The sequence below is a fragment of the Carettochelys insculpta genome, chromosome 4 (assembly GCF_033958435.1).
Source record: "Carettochelys insculpta isolate YL-2023 chromosome 4, ASM3395843v1, whole genome shotgun sequence".
In the NCBI taxonomy this organism is placed as follows: Eukaryota; Metazoa; Chordata; order Testudines; family Carettochelyidae; genus Carettochelys; species Carettochelys insculpta.
In genome coordinates this window covers 50,791,652-50,812,775 of record NC_134140.1, presented here as the reverse complement: position 1 = coordinate 50,812,775, position 21,124 = coordinate 50,791,652, and the positions used below count along the sequence as shown (strand labels likewise).

At 43.6% G+C, this 21,124-nt stretch overlaps 1 protein-coding gene across 1 annotated transcript; it reads right to left on the bottom strand.

Annotated features, from left to right (window-relative positions):
* Window positions 1-236: 236 nt before the first annotated feature.
* TMEM165 (transmembrane protein 165) lies at window positions 237-21,109 on the bottom strand. The gene is made up of 6 exons (XM_074992795.1): window positions 20,699-21,109; window positions 11,936-12,161; window positions 11,190-11,365; window positions 10,028-10,210; window positions 4,432-4,537; window positions 237-1,961 (listed from the first exon to the last, which is right to left on the bottom strand). Exons 1-6 carry the CDS (start codon window positions 20,915-20,917, stop codon window positions 1,885-1,887), a joined length of 987 nt encoding a protein of 328 aa, XP_074848896.1. The 5' UTR covers window positions 20,918-21,109; the 3' UTR covers window positions 237-1,884.
* Between the last annotated feature and the right edge of the window lie 15 nt (window positions 21,110-21,124).

Sequence of the window (21,124 nt, the reverse complement as noted above, 5' to 3'; positions counted from 1 at the left end):
CACAGAAGCTAAGGAACAATCTGAAAGTCACATTTGGTTGAATGAGAGCTCACAGCTACTCCACTGTGGGGCAGCCTCAGGCCTTTTAAAGAGGCTTCAGGTACTTAGACCCTCAACTTCACCCTACACCTCTGTGCTAAAGTCAGGTGTTTGAGTAACACCACTTCTCAAGTAGCAACACAGATTGGGCGGCAGGCTCTAATGCAGCTTTTAGGAGCTAGGAGGCAAAAACCATCAATAGTTTGAGTCACTTTATTTCCATAACTTTCCACAGATGTTCAGAACAATGCTTCCTGTAAACTGTGTGCTTGTGTGGCCTCTCACGAGAGATTCAAATGAGACCCAGCTGATTAATAGACTGCCCCGCCTCATTTTTTGTTTCTACTGGCAAACATTTACACATACCTCCCTGCACACAGAAAAATTTATTCCACACAAGAATGGAAAAGAAATCCAGATGGAGTAGAAAGATTAGCAGAAACAGTGGTTCAGAACCCTTATGCAGTAAGCTATGCCAAATAAAATTTATGCCAAGGTTCAGTTTTCTGGAAAGCTGGACAGTGGTGTAAATACCCCCCTTTAACATTTGTTTTAGTGTATTTGTCCTTTATTCATTGTTCTACCAATCCTTCTAAGAGGCACTTTTCAGGGGTGCATGGTCGATAAAGGAACAGCTTTGAATAAGGATACAATGCTGCATGGGAAAGCTGCTGTTAGAGAGTTAAGGTACTGTTCCTTTTGTACATACACACTTCGAAGTAGTCTGCTACTGCATGGATCTCAGCTCACAACATTACATTACACCCCAGGTACCTGCTGTGAATTCAGAAGTCAACTCCCCCTTGTAAAAATGGCAGAGTGCTTACAAGTACATTTCAGTAACAAAACTGTGAAGTTGTTATGACAGCATCTTACTTTCACAGCCGTAATCAATGTGGCTGCCTTTTTCACAAATACCTGGCTAAAAGTGATCCTCTCCCTCAGTCCCTGAAAGCCTTGCTCTCTGCCAAAGGAATTAAATGAACCACTAAAAGAAATAAAGCTGAAAATAACTATTATGGAGATAGCACTGTTTTATGTATATTCTACTCCATTACACCATTGGAGAAAATATGGGCAAACAATCTGAAAGAAATGCATTATTGTTCAAGTTTGGGAATGCAGCACTGTCAAATATAATATACATCATAGTAATAAAATGGTCAATAAGTTTTTACCTTACTTCAAACAGGAACTGGTTAAGTAAAGAAATTCAGATCTAGACCGATTATTGAAAAGAGTTCATCGTGAGTCAGCCCTTTTGTTGACTTGATACCAAAACCCTTTGATTAAGATACCTTTTTAAACATGTTTCAGTCAGTGGCTCAGTCACTTGACGGCATGGGAGGTAACTTAGGCTACATGAGGGCATCCTGGAAGTGAAGTGTAAGAGTCAATTATATTCTCCCTAATATAAAATATCCCAATAGCCAATAACACAATAATGCCCATGGGCAGGATGGTTGCTTGCCAAATGAAATGGATAAGTTCTACAAACAGACAGCAGATCATGTGGAACAGAGAAAGGAAGCCTCATGTTTGTGGACGCAGATCTTCAAAACCCATCATCAGGTTCAGCAAGCAAAAAAGCCACTCAGTTCCTGTGAGGCACCCAACCACCAGCAAAATACACCTTGGAAATTGGACAGGAAGCAGATCTTCAAGGCACAGGGTCCATAAATGTGCCAAACTCACAACTCATTGCTACAGAAGTTGATTATCTCATTTTCAGTGCTCATTTAGCAATACCACCTGTACATTATATACAGCAACACTGAAGGGGAAGCTTGTTGTTGCCAACCCTTGTTCTTTCAAGACAATTGGAAAAAAAAAAAAAAGAACTTGTTAAAAACCAGATTCTGGGCTTATAAACAGTGCAGAGAATGCAAATGCCAAGAAAACAATGCCTCCTATGATTGTCACTGAAAGACAAGAAAAAAAAAGTTGGATGTTACACAGGAAAAATAGTTTTTTGCATGTTAAATGCACTTTTACCATGCCTGTTGGGACTCCATTTTCATGGACTTCCACTGCCAGCAGTTTAAGTAAACTCTGAACACAGAAGCTATTTCTGACTCATGCATTACCCTGCCAGGATATGTCCTTTGTTGTTCTACTGTCTAGGGGTGGGCAATAATTTTTGCTGGGAACCACTCCAAGGTTCTGGTAAGTGGTCAAGGGCCATGCTTTTCTATGGAGGGAGTGTGGGGTCTGGGAAAGAAGTTGAGTGCAGAAGGGAGCTCAGGGTAGAGGACAAGGGTGCAGGACAGGGTGAGTGGTCTGAGGGCAGTTTGGGTGAAGCAGTAGGTTGTAAGCTGGGGCAGGGGATTGGCCTGCAGGAGAGGATTCTGGCCTGGGGAGGAGTGTGGGGAGGAGCAGAGTCTGGGAGGGAGTTAGGGTGAGGTGTCAGAGGCAGGCTCTGGCCAGGAGGCACTTACCTAAACAGCTCCTGCTAGCAGCATTCTTGGGTAGCCCCCCCTGCCTGCCAGCAGCCCCAGCCCACTGGCTGTTCCATGTGGCTCTCTGCTCTCTGATGGTCAGCGGGGGAAGGCTGCCCTCACCCTCACCAAAATCTCTCACCTTCCACTGGCCAGTTTCAGGCCAACAGGAGGTGAGGGCAGCATGCAAAGCTCTCCCTGTGCCACAGAGAGCAGCCAGCTGCTTTGAGTGGCACTGATCCCTGCCACAGAGGCAGGTTGAGGGCTGGATTAAAAGGCTTTGTAGGCTGGACCTTTACCGACCCTATCTTCCCCACCCCGGTCTAACATCATGCTTGTAAAAAGTATACATTTTGATCCTTAAAATAAACTTGGTTTAAATTCTATTATATATTAACCAGAATAAAATACAGATGCTCCCCCAGAACTGAGCTCTTTTGGCTAACAAGAGTAATATAAAAATCCACCTTACACTACCTTAAGGCAAAGATGCAGACATAAAGAGCAAATGTTGATGAGTACTGCTAGCATAGCTCTCCAGGTTACCTGCACTGAACAGCTGACTTTAGAAACTCCACTTCCAGGGACCAGAGAAATTGTATCATGATGCTTCTCTGGCACATGTAAGTCACCACTTGCAGATAACATACTAGCAGCTCCTTGGCTAGCATGAACAGGGAACTATCCAAGTGTTCCAAGTAAACACTGTTTACTGAAATGTGTGCATTCTGTTGCTGCACACATGCATTTCATAATATGCCCTGTACGATTTCTAGGGGGCAAGAAAACTAAACTGATAATGCATCTGGAACAAACAATAGCCTGTGTCCAAGACAGGCATATCCCTGTTAGTCAAAATATTTTGTAAACACCCCGTGATGCCTCGCCGATATTTTGAAAAGAAGTTGCTCTCTCTGTATAGAGCAGCTCTAAAAAGATGTGATGCAACTGGGATTTTCTGACAGGCCTAACCCCTGCAGACCTGCTCCTTTGAAAGACCCAGTTTAAACTACTGGAGGGTGGAGGTTTGCCTGACAGTATATGTTGTGTTTCAAAGACACTTAAGATTTTCTTCTATCTCCACCCACCAAGGAGCTAAAATTTGTGCCTCATTATAACTTTCTTTTGAATGCTTGTTATCGGGATTCAGTATCCCCCGAAATGCAAATCACAGTAAGAAAAGACTGGCTACGTTACCAAACACAATTACAATTGAACTCCTGAACTAAGCTTCTCCATAGCACCACAAGCACAAAGTTGCAAGGAATGCATAATCTTAGTCTGGCTGGTTCTACGGGCAGTGGCACATAGGGTCTGAATAGCTAGCTACATGCTGCAGTGAAAATGAAGGCGGCATCCCCACTGTAGTTTAGAGCTCCATGTGTCGAGGACTGCCTCCCAGTTGCTGGAGTGCATGTGAAAATAGCGTAGGTGGGGGAGGCATGCTTAAATGAGCAGAGAAGTAGACAGCCATGCAGGGTACATACTACAGGCTCAAGCATGTTTTCACTCTGCTTGCCTACATCAGGCTTCACTATCTACAGTGCTATTTATTCCCTTTCTTGTGGGGAGAATAGGTGGTAAGCTTCATATGTATTCTACCTGCCAGTGGAAGGAGTGGGCATTATACATATATTTTGAGAGATGTCCTCTCTAGGAGGTGCCGTCACGTGAAAGGCAGAGGATCAAATCTTCACAGAAAGAGGATGAAGTGAGAAGTACTAAGAGCACTTTCAGAAATCTGATGGTTTTATAAGTGAGTTTAGCAGCCTTACAATCAAAGCATGGTAGGTTTAGCTTACTTTTTAAGCTCCTTTATATAATTCTTTAGCATTAAAAGCACATCCTTTAATTACACCCCAAGTATACATGCCATCGTTTTCATTCTGATGATCCCTGAAGTAAGCTACAGTTACATTAAGAATTTTTTTAGTTAGAATGAGATTTCACTTACCAGTCCTGACTGAGATTTTTTGTGCTATCATCCTTCCTCCAATAACTGCTAAGCCAGTGCACAGACAGTGTCCCACCGTTCCTCCCACCGCAACACCGTAGGGATCCTATGCAAACACACAAGATCAACATTAACACAGCTGAAAATCTACAGGGCTCAAACAGCAGTCTACCAGAAAAAAAAAATACACTTTCCTACTTTGCCCTGCCAAAGTAACCCTCAGGGAATATTGTCAAATAGGTTAGGAATTCTGCACGCTCAATAGCAGTTGTCTTCCATAACAATGTGAAATAGTCACAACAGAAAAAGACAATCAGGTAACTGAGGAGCTGCCTAACACGGCACATTTCCCCCATCTTTAAACGGTTTACCACAGACTTAGGATTCACTGTTAGCCCACCACTGAAAACCAGCCATCTTTAGTGATGAAGTCTGGCAGCTGGATAAAAACAAAGCAACACTACACAATTAGAAGTACACTCATTCAAAAGTTATGAAATGCGTAACTGAAATTCTAAAGAGTAACTCCTTGGTAGTCAGAGCACATTCTAGTTACCAGAAGGATTTTGTCCAGATTCCTGAGGCTAACGCACTTTCTCTGAAGAGACCACCCAAAGCACTATGAAATCAGAAGGGCTAAGATTGGCAATACGTACCAAATTTCAACCTAGATGGAAATTTACTTTAGTCTAGGTTTAGTGTCAATTGAAACTGTAGCATTATTGGATACGTAAATCCATTTGAAAACGCATCCAACATTTAAGTGGGTACCTAGGATTTATGTACAGACCCCTTTCCAAAATTGAAGGTGGTGTAACTTTTGTTAAAAGAAGTTACTACAAAGGTAACTAAAAAAATAAGACAATTACTCTGTTATACAGAACAAACCTGGCAGTAAGAGTTACACTCAGCTTCTAAGGTATAGTCTCCTGTCTTAGTTGGGATATAACAAACAATTTTAGGCTGTTTCAACACTAAAAGATGACAAAGAAATCTATAAAAGGCACAAACTTGGAGCTGGGTACCTGATTGTCATTAGTGCTTCTGAAAAAATCCCTTTAATTCTCCTCTAGCAAGGAAAGTTACTTGACTTTTCTTTCTCAATAGAAAGAAAAGAAAATGACGGTACTACTTCCCTACCAAAACCAAACAAGCATGGGGAGAGGGTGTTGCTAGAAAGCAGAGAGAAGAAAACGTATATACAGGGAAACAACAGACCCAGAAAGGGACTAAATTGAGACTGGCTGGGAAAGGAGACTGGGACTTGAACCAGTGAGGTTAAGGGGACAGAGAGGGAGAAATGAGCCTGGTTGGACAAGGACCCGGGAAAATGCAGAAAACAACTGATCAGACAAGGAGTCCAGAGGGGAGAAACAGGTACTGGCTATGCAAGGGAGAACTGGACTGGGATGAGGAGCCACAGAAACATAACAGACAAGACAGGGAAAGAATGGAAGGGAGAACACAAAAAGGGTGTCACAGAGAGAGGATATGAGCAATAAGGGACTGTGGCCTTCCCCCCGCCCCGCCATTTACAACAGGAATGGAACCCAGAATTCCTGAATCTCCCCAGTCCTCTGCTGTCAGTAAACCTGTGAAACCCTCTGACAAAATGTGCCTCCTATACAACTAGTTCTTGTTCCCAGAAGATGTCAACCTATACTGCTGTCCGTTATTCTGATGGCTCAAGTGGCGGAGGTGCATAGTATACAAAAGGTTCCTACCCTGATGATGACCCATGTGGGCATCAGTGTGATACTACATCACAAAACTTTTTTCCCCCATTTTTGTTTTTTAAAGTCAATTGGGGGGTTGAGGGGAAACACATTTACAACACATTAAGTTCTGGAGCTGAGGATTCAGGAGTTAAGACATCAAACTTCAGGTTGCCTGTGAGACATTAATTCCGCCTTCTAATGTGTATGTGTTATCATTATGTCACTAAACACAATCAATCTAACTATATGATCACATGCTACTTTTTCTACAGGAGAACTACCTATTCTTCTTCAAGTGTCCATTCCAAGCTGGGTGAGTGCGGGTACATGCCCAGTTGCCGGAAGCTTTTTGCCCTAGCCAGCAGCCATAGGGTCAGTGGCGCCAATATGGCGACCAATATATGTACCGCCCGACACCCCGCACCACCCAACACTCAGTTCCTTCTTGCCACACTGCTGGTTGGTTGTTGGAGCTCTTGCTTTCTCCTTTCTAATTAAGTAGCTAATAACCTGTTGCAGTGTAAATAGTTTTAGAGTTTAAATAGTTAGTCTTTAGATTCTTCACTAATAGCCAAGGCAGGGCTGTCAGTCTCCCTTGGCGCTGAGGAATGCCTGGCTCCCCAGGCTTTAAGATTCATACAAAGTGGGGAAAATGTATGCCCAAGAGCAACCCCTATTCAGCTTCTCTGATTTGCATAGGGGAAGGACACTTGCATGACCGCTGGTCAATTTGTAAGGCCTGTAAGCCCAGATCTTTACAAGATAGGGCCCAATACCTTAAAGTCCTGCTAATGGAGGCAGCTCTTAAACCTCAGGAATCCCCATCAGGAGCGCAGACTCCTCTGTGCAAAGTGCACCAGCACTGTCTACCATGGTGCCATCCAAGGACTCTCAGCACCATGAGCAGGCACAAGCACCGTCACCATCTCAGCACCATAGAGGTTAATCTCCAATAGTGAAGAAGAAGAGGTGGCATGAGAGGCATAGGTCGCCAATGTCCAAGCATGGCCGCATAAGTCCAAGGCTCCGGTGTGCACTGTCAAAGGGCAGAAGACACGCATACTGCAGCCAGTGTGGAGCAGGAGCCCACAGGCGCTGGACTTGCCCTCAACGCTGCAGGCATTTTGAGTGGCACAAGACCTTCTCCAAATGATGGTACCAGGTCCCTCCCCATTGGCAGAGGACTGGTGCCGTAGCATCGAGACTGAGCAGTCAGGACCTATGAACGTCACACCTGTGCCAACCCCTGTGCTCATGTTGATGCTGGCACCGACGCTGTACTCGGTGCCGAGCGCTCCAGTGCCAACCCATCAGGGAGCGACTGTGGGCCAGTTTCAGGTGCCTTTTGCTCTAGCACCACCACAGTCATCGGTGCGTTTGACTTCAGCGCCGACTCCAGTCACTGGCTTCTGAATTGGCATCAGAGTTGGATTCCTTATACTTGAGCTCTGGGCACAGTGGGAGCTCAAGAAGGTTGCGCCATAGCCATCGCAGGCACTGTAGTCATTCGGACGATTGGATTGGCCACCAGCTTCACGGGCGACACATCAATGGCCCCTCTGGACCCCGTGGGTGTTTCATGAAGCATGGAGACAGAGCGTGGGCATAACTTCAGTGATGCCAGGAGCTCTGCCAATCCCGCGTGCATCAAGGAGTGTTACAAGATTATGGGGGTTCCTCCCCCACCAGTTAGAGCACACGGCATGAGAGCACAGGCATCATCTGTGGCGTATTTGGCACAGGTGCCTATCCAGGACATCTGTAGGGCGGTCACCTGGTCCTCAATTCATAAGTTTGCAGCACATTACGCTTTGACACAGCATGCACGGGAAGACGCTGTGGTGGGAAGGGCTGTCCTGCAGCGTGTTTGGGACTCTGACCCCACCTTCTAGGCATTGGCTTGTGTTCACCCAACTTGGAATGGACATGAGCAATCACTCGAAGAAGGAAAGACACAGTTACCTGTTCTGTAACAGGTGTTCTTCAAGATGTGTTGCTCATGTTCATTCCAAAACCCTCCTGCCTTCCCCACTGTCGGAGTAGCTGGCAAGAAGGAACTGAGCTGGGGGCAGGGAGGGCAGTGCACATGGTTGCTGTATCGGCACCACTCCAGGAGACACCGCACCGACCCTAGGGTTACTAGCTAAGGCAAAAAGCTTCTGGCAGCTGGGTGGGCATCCACACACACCCAACTTGGAATGAAGATGAGCAACACATCTCAAAGAACACCAGTTACAGAACAGGTAACTATCTTTTTCACAGTACAGGAAAAACAGGATTCACTTAATGAGCAGCTACTCAACATTTTGTTTTGTCTTCACTGTTCAAATAACTACACACCATTTAAACCCAGGTCAGATGACAATTATTTTCTCATGAGCTTGTCTGTGGCAATCATTATGGAATCTGAGCCCTTCACAAACATTAATTGACTTGTCCTTGTAACACCCATGTGAGATGAGGAACTATGAAGCAGAGTTTAAAGTCAAAGTATCCACTAATTTGGGATCTCCAACTTGAGATGCCCCAAGACCTGATTTTTCAGAAAACTCAGCACTATACTGTGCTGTACGTATTCACAGCATAGCTCCCATTGACTTCATCAGTTGCAGTTTTGAGCAGTCAGAACTTATGCAAATCAGACAAGTGACCATCCGTGATAAGTTTTGTTTAGGCAACTTGCCCAGCATCACACAGGAAGTTTGTGGAAGAGGCAGGGAAAGAAATTTATTTTCCCAGGAAATCATTAAATTGCCTTAACCATGAGACCATCCTCTCTCTATTAGCAGTCCCTGCCTCATTCCTTATACATCTTCTGACTTCTGCAACAAATGAAGCCAGGATCCCAAATCAACAGCTTCCTCTACTACACGTGCTTGCAGGTCCTGGGAGTCTCAAATTGGACGCACACATTCATGGATACTTTTGATCTTAAACTTTCTAGCTCCTTGTCTCACATGAATACGGTAAATATACTGTTTGTGAAGTATCATCTGCAGGCCAGGTCCGTCCTGTAAACTGAATGACCAGGGTCCTGTGGAAAAATAGTATTTAAGTATATTACAACATACTATCATAATGCATACGCACAAAAAGACCAAACTCAAGTTGCACGTGCTTTGTTCTGGTATTTCCTACCTACCTACTGAATGCTAGACTGTGACAGAATGTTTCCATGCACAGTATATAATAGAAAAGAAAAAAAGCATTGTGTATGCATCTGGTTAGAAAAATACACCCCCCCATTTTTAAAAAGTCAGAAGCTTAAGTGAATTTCGCTTTTCACTGTCTTCCTGTCTTTAGCTGCACTGTTGATGTCAATAGATAGGAACAGTACTTCAATGCTTATTTTTCAGAGTAGTACATATTATAAAATAAATGCATTTTTGAAGTCAAAAAAAGTCAGGTTTTAATAGTTTTAAGGGTTGATCAAATACTTTCCTCTTTAAAGCTGTAGTAGTTTTAAGAGCCATATTTGTTTGGCAGAACATTTTCAAAAAAGGTTCTTAAATGATTGTCATGTTGTTCTATGCTATAACCACCTCCTATACTGTACAGCTGAAGAGAGAACAAGTTTTTTCCAGAGAGGTCACTTGCAATCTCAAACCATGCAGTAAATATAACTGAATCTTTAAAGAGTGACTGTAATGACAGTAACATTTCAGGTAACGAGGATGCACAGAAATAACCACACTGCCTTCAGACTCATGCCTCCACATGCTTCCATCATTAATAGGGTATATCTAATAAACCACAAAAAAGAAACAGAGCTTGATGTCTTGATGAAGGATATACCATCTGCTTTCTTCCTCAACTGCTGCCAATTATTTTTTTAAATGACAAAAGAACAGGGGTTGTTTTGTGTTGATCAGACTCACCTCTCTTGCTGCCAAGACTATTGTTGTCAATTGAGAGCGGTCACCCCATTCTGCTACAAATGTTAAAGTAAAAGCTTGAACAAATATAGGAGAAATAAAATGCAGCCACTTCTTCTGAGGTATATTTGTGCCTGTCCCTGTTTCCACATCTCCTGGTCCATTTAACAGCTTCGTTCTCTGGAACTGGAAACAAATAAGTTCATCAGAAGAACTGAAATATTATCCAAATAGCTCAGTGAAAATACTGCTTAGAAACGTAAGCCTAATTAATTTAACACCCAGGACAGTCAGTCTTGGAATGATAAACTTAGCTATTGAAAAGTTTAAAGTACTTCCTGCCATCAAGATTAGCTACAATTTATGTATCTAAATTTGCCCTCTTCCCTACAAGTTACTGTTTGCCTCAAAGCTATGGAACTGTACATTTAGGCAATCCAAATATGTAGCTCCTGCTACAAATGTGCGAAGTTGGCAAAAACATAAGACAAGCACTTTAGAGCAGGAAATGCAATTTTATTTTAGACAATATATACTGAATTGTTACGCTATTTTTAAAAATACTGAGAAGAACCTGACTGCATTATTATCATGCTAAACAATGGTGACTTGAGTTGGGAGGGGGATACAGTAAAAATAAGAATGCTAATAAATGAAATAAAACTAATGCTCCAGGGAAAAAGTAGTAACTGTATTCCTTACTTCTGCAGTATTTTGCTGAGCTTACGTTCACAAGGACACTTGCAGAAACACTAGCTTCAGTATTACTTTACCTAAACGTTATAAATAAAAGCACCAGCAATGGTAGATGTCAACATACTGGCTGATAAAGCCCCAGATGAAAGTGATACATATTTCAAGAGTGAATTCTGTGAAAAGGCAGTTCACTCCTCTTTCCCACCTCAAAATGAAGCCATATTGCAGAGAATTATAGCCAGCTGCTGGAACAGTCTCCAGAAAGAAGAGGGGGGTACTCTTATGTGGCCTCATGATGAGGAGAGGCATTTCTGCCTGTTTTACTGCTATTGTCAGCCACGCACTTGTTCAAACCCATTATCACACATATATACAGCTGAGCAACCCATACGCATGCTCTTCCTTCACTGTGCAACCTAACTGATCTAAGTGTTTCCTAATCATCACTTTGAGATATTTTATGACTTACTTCTTCATCTTTTCTCTTGATTTCCGCTTGAACTTCCTCCAGCTCCTCCTGACCCTCATCTGGGCTCATCTTCAAGCCTTCCCGAAGCATTCTGATGCCAAAAATTGCAAACAGTACAGTTGACACATAGTATGTGTACACTCGGGGGATAACTGTGGTGGCATACCCAAATAAAACTGGAAAAAAAAATTTTATGTTAAACTGTTAAATACATTGTATGTTAAATAATACCAGGATGACCCTGATTGTTACTGTTTGTAAATGCCGCATTGGGGGTACGTGAAATTGCTATGTGGCTGCCTTTGGAGCTGCTCTTACAGTGAGGGCAGTGCCAGCCTGGAATCCTAGAGATATCTAAAGCAACCTTCTCTCCTAAACTCTAGGTGCTTTTTCTACATACTGCACAGGAAAAGCACCACAGAACCTGGTCCGTATCTCATTTAAACCTGAATATCAGTGCATAAGTAAGAATCCAAGAGGGATCAATTCATATCAATATACATGTTATCTCTGAGTGCCCCATGTCTTCAGCTAATTAATGATATTATAAGAGCCCACTATTTTGAGAGGCACAAAATTTATATTAGAAGACACTACAAATAGCTAGTAGCTCTTAAAGTCATATAGTCTGCATACCTGTTGCATTAATTTTCACTTTGGTTAAGATTTAAAGTCAATAAATTAAACATGCATATGCGTCTGTACGAAATCAATGAATTCTGAGAAAGGCAGGAAAGAGCTCTAACCTGATAAGCATGTCATCAGTCCTAAGGCAAGCATGGCACCAGCCATTACAGTCAACCGATTATAACGCATTGCCATGATGGCTGCAATAAAGAAAGTCTTGTCCCCGAGCTCTGACACAATGATGACTGATATGGCAGCCACAAATGCATGAATAAACCCCAAATTAGTTTTATCAGCAGTGTCTTCACTGATCAGATGAATTGGAGCAACTGGAGTGGGCCACTTCTGTAAAAGTAAAAAAAAAAAATGATTGCTTAAGTTTGAACATTTAACTCCAAGGAAAATTCAGCTTTTGTTTTCTCCTACTGCAAACCATTATGGTCTAATACTTTTTATTAGAATATTTTCAAGCAGGATTGAGTTCTCTTTTTAACTACTTTCAATTACTATCATCTTCACTACTACTTACTGACATTAATCTGGGACTACAGAGATCAATCATGAACCCATGATACCCTGCTATTATTAATAAACTAATAATTTTGTACAGATTATATTACTTAGGTACAGCAATCACTATCACAGTAAATGGAAGGTACATTTTCAAATCACTGCATGAATGCAATTTACAATACATGGCTCTTTCTAATATTTTGGCAGATCAGTCAAGCAGTAACAGTTTCTGATTACTGTTATATCTTTTTGGTGACAAAACTCTTGATGGTGTTCACACTATAGTGAGACAAAAGTCACAAAAAGGCTGATTTTTGGTGACAAAAAATCTTCTACTGCCACAAGGGACTTTTTTCCTTCCCCCTCCATTTACTGTTGACAACCACGCAGTGTGTACCACAGGAGGCTTTTTTTAAAATTTTTTTCGGGTTGAGGGTGGGGGACATGTCTTTATTGCACTCAGGATGCTTCCCATAGTGCCCAAATAGCATCTGAACTCTGCTGGACTACAGGCAGGTAAACTGCAATCTGCTCCTCCCCCTTGCAAGCTCAGGGAAATTTAAATTCTACTTCCTGATGAATGGCTCAGCCTGGAGTGCTCTCATGGCAACTTTCCAGCTGACTATGGCTGGCTATTGCACCAAACACTTCCTGCATCGACCACCAAGGCGCTTTTGGATGTTATCAGTGTATGGGAAGAAGGGTCTATGCAATCCCAGCTGCGAATGACTCTGTAGAAACTGGGACATGCAGTCACATTTCTTTGAATTGTTCCGAAACCTAGAAAATTAATGTTGCAGAGACAAATAGTAGCGATACAGTGAACCCTCAAGATATGCACAACCAAGATACGCATGTCTTGGTTTAACATGACTGCTTCCCCTGACAGCAGCGGTTCCCTGTAGGGGTGGCAGCTGCAAATCAGGCTACTGGTCCTGACAGGAGTGGTTCTTCCTCACTCCTGTCAGTGACAGCAGCCTGACTCATGGCTGCCACACCTGGCAGCTACGAGTCAAGCTGCCACCCCAACAAAAGCAGTTTCCTGCTCCTTGGAGTGCCAGGGAGTCTGGTTCACAGTCTGGTTCCCAGCTCCCCAGTGCTTGCAGGACCCGGGAAACTGACCAGCTGGTCAGTTTACTGGGTCCCCCAAACGGCAAGGAGACGAGAGCTGGTGGGTTGGCCGGTCTCCCAGCTCCTGCAAGCCCTGGGGAGCTGGGAACGACGCTGTAGCCTGGTTCGCATCTCCCCTCAACTTGCATGAAAATTTGAGTTACGCAGGGGCTGCAAAAACGCAGCTCCCACATAATTCGAGAGTTTACTTGACAGTGTTAGATTCCCATTTCTGTATCCCAACTTGTTTCTTTTTTTTCAAACTCACGTATCTGATGAAGTGAGCTGCAACTCACGAAAGCTTATGCCATAATAAAAATATTAGTCTGTAAGGTGCCACAAAACTTCTTGTTGTTTTTTGCTGAAACAGACTAATATGGCTGCCTCTGAAACCTGTCGTGCCAGGCAAAGAAAAGTGAAGTTACCTAAAGAAGTTTGACTGTTACAACATTTAAATATGAATCCTAATTTTCAGAACAATTCAAAGATACTAAAACTAGTAATGTGTTCCAAGTGAAGGAAAAATGTGCTTTCCTTTTTTAAAATGTCAGGAAAACTTGAAGAAGTCAGTTTTAGTGGCATATAAACAAACACTGTCATTGTACTGTTGTCTTCCTTTTTGTGATCAAGTTTTGCGGTTCACTTTATCAAATGCCAAATTTCCTGCTTAATATTTCATATTTAGTAGACCACATTCTTGCAAATAACATTCTACCCTACATTTATTAGTTTTAAATTAAACAAATTTTATACAGATGTCAAAGACATCAAAATCAGTTGATTAGGCTATTGTATAATACCCAGTACTATAAATTAGGATATACTCACATACTAATCCAAAGGGCTGAAAGTGTCACAGAATTAGGAACGACATGTTCTAAAATGATCATCCTGAGCCTTTTTAAAAAAAATGAAACTTTTTTATTTTTATTTTTGAGGGGTAGGAAAGGACTTTTAAGAAGGGATTTTTCCACCTGCTATTTTATGCTTGGAAATAAAAGGAAGACCAACTCTGGTCTTAGTGGAAAATCTACTGAATATCTCAGAATTGTGTGTATTATCCCTCACGACTGAATCTCAGACATTCTAGACTCACTTCTTCAAAACACTAAATCAGTAACATTGCACAATATCAACAAGAGTTTTAACACTCTACTTAAACATCCCTTAGATTTTCCATTGCTTAACTTTCATACTCTTGGTTCTTGACTTCGGTAACATCATTTAACTGCCTCTGTAGTTACTAGTAAATCTTGTCTTTACTTATTTTCCTGAAAATTTATAAATGCTTCTGCCACTGTTGTACATCCACAGTTGGTAGCAACAGTGGGGGTGCTTCCTGAGACAGGTTGCCAGCAATTGCAAGTGTTTTTAATAGGGTGTCCTCTATCTGACAATCTGCCCTCTATCAGAAAATCTCTTTAGCAGGAAACACAGTTTTTAACAAAAAGCAAGGAGAAAAAAAAACACAAACTTTTACTGCCTTCTCATAAAGTAGCTACAACCCAATTTCCTGCCCCTCCCCGCAGCTTGCAGTCTCTTTTGTTGCACCCCAGGATCATCTATTGTTGAGTTCTATCTATCTGCCCACGACCTTATGAACACAGACTCAATATGCAAAAGAGCAGTTGTAGATCAACAGCTACACAAACAGAACATCGACATCGCTGCTCTCCAGGAAACCAGGCTGGCAGATGCTGTGTCAGTAAAAGAAAACAACTACACTTTTTTCTGGAAGGGCTTGAGTTCAGAGCAACACCTCCTCTGTGGAGTTGGATTTGCTGTTTGGAACAATCTGCTGAAATCTATCAATATGCCCAGAGCAGAAGCGGAACTTATAATATCCCTGAAGTTCCGCACCACGTCAGGATACGTCAACATCATCAGTGCTTATGCACCCACATTGGCGTCATGCGCTGAAGACAAGGACCACTTTTATTATAATCTTCAGAAAGTTATCTACTCCTTTCCAACGGGCGAACAACTGTACCTCCTTCGCAACTTCAACACTAGTGTTGGACACAACAATAAATCCTGGTCCGTCTGCCTCGGTTATCACAGTATTGGGAAAATGACCAAAAATGGTCAAAGTGTTCTTGAATTCTTGAGCTCTTAGAATCAGCTCTGCGTCACTAATACTTTCTTTAACTTGAAAGAGTGCCACACAGTTTCATAGTATCACTCCAGATCCAGTCACTGGCATCAACTTGACCTTCTACTGGTACACAGGAAACTTTTCAACACCGTCAAAATTGCACGCACATACCACAGAGCAGATTGTGACACTGATCACTCCCTGATCATCAGCAGAGTGAAAATCATCCCAAAGAAATTCTATAAGACAAAGAAATGCAATAAGCCAAAAATCAATACCTCAATAGCAGAGATGTGCTGAAATACTCTATCTTTGCAGATGATCTCACTTGCAAAATGGAACACAAACCTGACCAACAAACGGTTGATGAAACACGGTCCATGCTGAGAGATGCAATATACCAATGTGCCAAATCTGACTTTGGAACATTTAAATTCTCTAACAAAGACTGAATCTATGACAATGCTGACATTCTGAGGCCTCTTCTTGAAGAGAAGCACAAGGCACATCTGAACAACATAAAGAACCCATCTCAAAGCACAAGAGATCAACTTCGACACACAAGATCTGTTCTTCAGAGAGAATTCAGTCAGTGTCCGAACAAGTATTGGGCCGACCTATGTTCTAATATTCAAAAGGCATCTCTGATTCGGGCAACCTGAAAACCATGTTTGGTCCAAGTGCTTTCTTCAATTCATCATACATTACCAAAATCATCCCACTGAAGCATTTAAATGGACACATGATCACAGACAAAAATCTTCAGATGCCCAGATGAGTGGAACACTACTCAAACCTTTATTCCCACGAGCGTACAGTACAACCTGAATTTGACAACCTCATCTCAACCCTTTCAGAAATGTCTGAGCTAGATGCAAAGCCTATGGAGGAGGAACTTTCTCAAGGCATTCCGTTACTGAGCATCACGGGCAAAGCATTTGCCCGTGTCATTCTCAAACGCCTGCAAAAACTCACAGATCTAGTCTATCCAGAAACACAATGTAGCTTCAGGGCTGGCAGATCGACAATGGAGTTGATTTTCTCACTTCTACAACTACAGGAAAAAATGCAGAGAACAAGGAAAGCTGTTATTCATAGCATTTGTGGACTTAACGGCATTTGACACAGAGTCAGCAGCTCAGGACCATATAGAGTATTAAACAAGTTTGGCTGCCCACCAACCCTATGCAAGCTCATAACATCCTTTCACGAAAACATGAAAGCAACAGTACAATATGATGGATCTACATTGGAACCGTTTGCAATGAACAGCTGAGTCAAACAAGGGTGCGTTCTTGCCCCTACTTTCTTTGGCATATTCTTCTCAATTCTACTAAATTGCGCATTTCAAAACTCACACAGTGATGTATTTCTCAACACAAGATTAGATGGCTCTCTCTACAACCTGGCAAGACTCAAGGCCAAAACTAAGGTCAAGGAAGTCCTCATCAGGGAACTCCTCTTTGAAGACGATGCAGCTCTCATCACTCAGAATGAAGACACGCTACGGTCACTGATGGATTCTTTATCCAGAGCCTGCAAGTTGTTTTCCCTTGACATAAGCATGAAGAGAACAGTTGTATTCACTCAAGGTATATCTCAGCAACCCAATCTCAATTCTGGATAACAGCCCATTAGATAACAAAAAGTCTTGTCGCACCTTATAGACTAACAGATATTTTGGAGCATAAGCTTTTATCGTCAAAGACCCGCTTCATCAGATGCACGAGTGGAGGGGTCATTTCAGAAGGGTATTTAAAGAGTGGGATCCCAGTAAGAGGAAGGGCCAGAGCTGACAGCTTATGCTCCAAAATATCTGTTAGTTTATAAAGGTGCCACAAGACGACTTCTTGTTCTCGAAGCTACAGACTAACATGGCTACCTCTCCGATACTTTAGCCCATTAGATGTGGTTGAACAATTCTGTTACCTTGGATCTACTGTCACCACAAACTTATCCATGGATGAAGAACTGAACATCAGAATCGGGAAGGCAGCTGCTATTTTTGGCAGATTTAGGAAATGAGCACGGAACAATCCTAAACTGACAGTGAAAACAAAGATACTAATCTACCAGGCATGTGTATTGAATATCCTGATACATGGACCACCTTCTCAAACAAGGAGAAAAAACTGAACAGCTTCTGTCTTTGCTGCCTCCACAGAATTATGAATATCAACTGGCAAGATAAAATTTCAAATGCAGATGTCCTGTCAAGATCTGGCATACCCAGCCTCATAGTTAGCCTCAACAGCAGAAGACTATGACGGCTTGGTCATGTCAGAAGAATCGGTGATGAATGTCTTCCCCAAAAAAATCCTCTTCAGTAAACTGTCACGTGGATTGAGAACAAGAGGAATACCAAAGCTGAGATTCAAGGATACGTGCAAAAATGTCACAAAAAAAATTCAGCATCAGTCCAAAATCCTGGGAATCTACATCATCAGATCGAAATACCTGGCAACGAATGCTACAACAGGGGACATCATCCTTTGATAGCATATGTGCACACCATGCAAAAGAACTTCTCAGAAGGAAAAACTCTCAGACTCAAGAATTTGGAAACTGACATGCAGTTATTGCAATCAACTGTGCAAATCCAATATTGGACAGATAACCCATGAGAGAAGCTGCAGACTCAAACACTGCCCATAGATCCTCACCACTGCTGCTAGCCACCAGCTCTCGAGAAGAAAAGGAGACATATTCCATTAATGTGACCAGCTTCCCCCTCACATACCCCCACAGCTTCCGCTGCCTCCCCAGACCTCTGCTTCCTCTCCATTTGGCCTCTGCCAATCAGAATGTTCAGAGGCCCTGAGTCAAGCAGCAGGAGCAGCTGGCAAATTCCCAGCTCGGTAAGGTGGATGCACTGGTCCATGCAGACCATGTCACGCTGGCCCCCAGAAACCCTCCCGAGGTGCCAGCATGGAGCAAGTGCTGCTACTTGCAGTGGTGCAGGGCTGCCTGCAGTCTGGTGCCACTGCTGTCCATCAACACAGTGCAGTCTGGGGTCACCATCTCCCGCTCTATAGCAGCGCCAAGTTCAGTGGCCAGCAGCACAGCAAGGGCAATGCCTATAAGGTGGAGATGGTGATGCAGCTGAGCTCCAGGGGGCTTCCCTTTGAGACATATTCCGAGCACTGCTCCCTCTTAAGGGCACCCCTTGAGTCCCATCCCCTTCACGAACACCCCCACCACCAATTCCTTCCTGTGGTCCCCTCCCATGGGGGACAGGGCTAATTGCAGGGCCAAAAGTGGGGCCCAGAGTAAAAAGTGCTTAATCCTGCCTTAGCCTGTCAGGTCCACAGACAAATGAATATGAAGTCAACAATGGGAGTTGAAAACAAGGAGCTAAGTTAAACTTTACTGAAAGTAAGAAAAATGTTTACCAGTACCATATTTAGCCTTATTCAGACAGCTATAATGTCCAAAATACTAGACACTTGCTGAACATTGCCCTAACTTCTGCCCTCATGACAGTCTAATATAGAGTATTTAGGGAGAATTTCAGAGGCAGAAATGGGAGGTAGGTGCCTAGCTGCTGTGTGTGCCATGGAAAGTCTCCCGTCAGCAATAAATATTGACAAACTTAACAACTGATATCCCTGCACAGATGCAGGTGTTTCTTATGGATGGATTATGTTACAGAGGTGAAGTTATTCCTTTTTAGGCTCTAAGATTCCCATAAGAGTTGCTTTTAAAAAACCAAAACATTGCTGTTCAGACAAATGCAGATTATTAACCTATTTCTGAGAGCATTACTGTATAATCAGAACTTGATAAGTCTGCGAAAGGATAAGAGGACAGATGATTGTGATAACCCATGACCAGAAGTCTGGGTCTAAAGTGACTTCTCAGCTTTAGGTGAAATGTTCATCAGCTGTTGCAAACCTTTAGATAAAGGCCTCCTCTAGACTACCCAGCTTTTAGCAACACAGTGGTGTCACTAGAAGTTGGGCTGTTTGTTAGCATTTATGCCAACAAACTACTTCCAAAGTGGTGGAGGCGGGAGAGGCTTTCATTTTTTTTTTTTTTTTTAATATCTGTCATGGGGGAGGGGCTTAAGCACCTGCAAATGACAAAAGTTTTGTTGATCAACTGGCAGCGTATACAGAGTCAACGTAGTTGAAGCAGAAAGTTGACCTATTAGGTTAGGAATGCAGTCAAGACCATATTTCACCATTCATGTTTCGTCCATTAGCCCTTCTCCCAGTCTCTTCACCACAATCTACTTTGTTGAATCAGCTGGTCTCCTGCTGCAGTTTTGCCTTGATCCTTCCCTTCTGCTCTGCCTTTTAGCTTACACTGCTCATGTTCTCTCTGCTTCCCTCTTTCTTCTGCCCTCACAGCATCAAGTCTGAAAATACTAAGTCGTTATTACAGTTCCTAAAGCATAATAAGGTGGTAGCGTTGTAGTGGCGTTCCTGAACTGGGAACTCACTAAGGAGTACTGTGCTTAATTAACTGATATGTGATATTAATGATCCAGAAACACAGGCAGAAAAAACATGACACATTTCAATAATCAAAATATAAGATGCTAGTATTTTTACATGAATGACTTCCCCTTTCTTGTTCAGTTGGAAGCATTAAAGCTTGGCTTCAAGATACATGTCGGGATCTATTTAACAATACTACCCTTGGAAAGGTGAGCAAAAATTATTCTTGATTCAGAGGGGAATAAAAACCAGTTTTAATTCAGTTCGGTGCAGGAGGTATGAATTTGGAGATTGAAATTCCTCTCTATCCACTGGTGGACTCCCAACCACCCTCAATGGGAAGGCTGCAGAAAGACCAAGCAACTACAGCCTTCTTCGTGGCAATCAAGATTAATAACATGTTATTAGTTCAGCATAATATAAATCAAGGTTAACCTGGCAGTCCTACTCGGTAAGCACGTACAGATTAAAGCTGAGAAGCTGCAGAACCACCCTACGTGACTTAGGCGGGTCAGCAGGAGGGGGAGGCTCTAAGGCCACGCCAGTTTGAGACATCCGACAGCCCCCGCCTCCCGCCCGGACGGGGTGTCTACCCCCCGAAGGCACCCGCCCCGTGCCGGGAGCGGGACGACACGCGGCCCCGGCCAGCCCGGCCCTGACGCTGCTGTAGGGCTGCAGCCCCTGGTAGGGGGAGGGAAGGAACTGGGGACTCGTCACCTCACCTCGGCTCGGGCCGGCTCCAGTCCCTGCACCGCGGGCTGTGGCTGCTGCTGTTGTGGCGGCGCCGGCGGCTCCTTGTTCCTGCCGGTGTCTTCCTCCAGGGCGGCGCGCAGCCCGGCGGGCGCATCCAGGAGCAAGAGCAGCAGCAGGACCGCGGCGACGCGGCCGGTCGCTCGGCCCCCCGGCGCCTCGGGGCCCCGCCGGCAGGCCCCCGCCCCCATCCCGGCTTGGGACGCGCCGAGCAGTCCCGGCTCCACCCCGCAACGCAGACCTAACGGCACCCCGCCATGGTCACTCCCGGCCGAGGACGGGCCGAGCCCCGCAACGGTCCCCAGCACCCGCCGCCACCGAGTCCCACCGTGCGGGCGGACAGGAAGCGCTCGCACAGAAGCGCCAGCCTCCTCAGCGTGCGGAGCAACCGAACCCTG

What these genes read in the sequence shown, in the direction of transcription:
- TMEM165 (XM_074992795.1), bottom strand. Translation starts at nt 20,917, where the DNA reads ATGGGGGCGGGGGCCTGCCGGCGGGGCCCCGAGGCGCCGGGGGGCCGA. An exon ending in TCAAGAGAAAAGATGAAGAA is followed by an intron (nt 10,211 to 11,189) that starts GTAAGTCATAAA and finishes ATTTGTTTCCAG; the next exon opens with TTCCAGAGAACGAAGCTGTT. An exon ending in TAGTCTTGGCAGCAAGAGAG is followed by an intron (nt 4,538 to 10,027) that starts GTGAGTCTGATC and finishes GTGTTTGCATAG; the next exon opens with GATCCCTACGGTGTTGCGGT.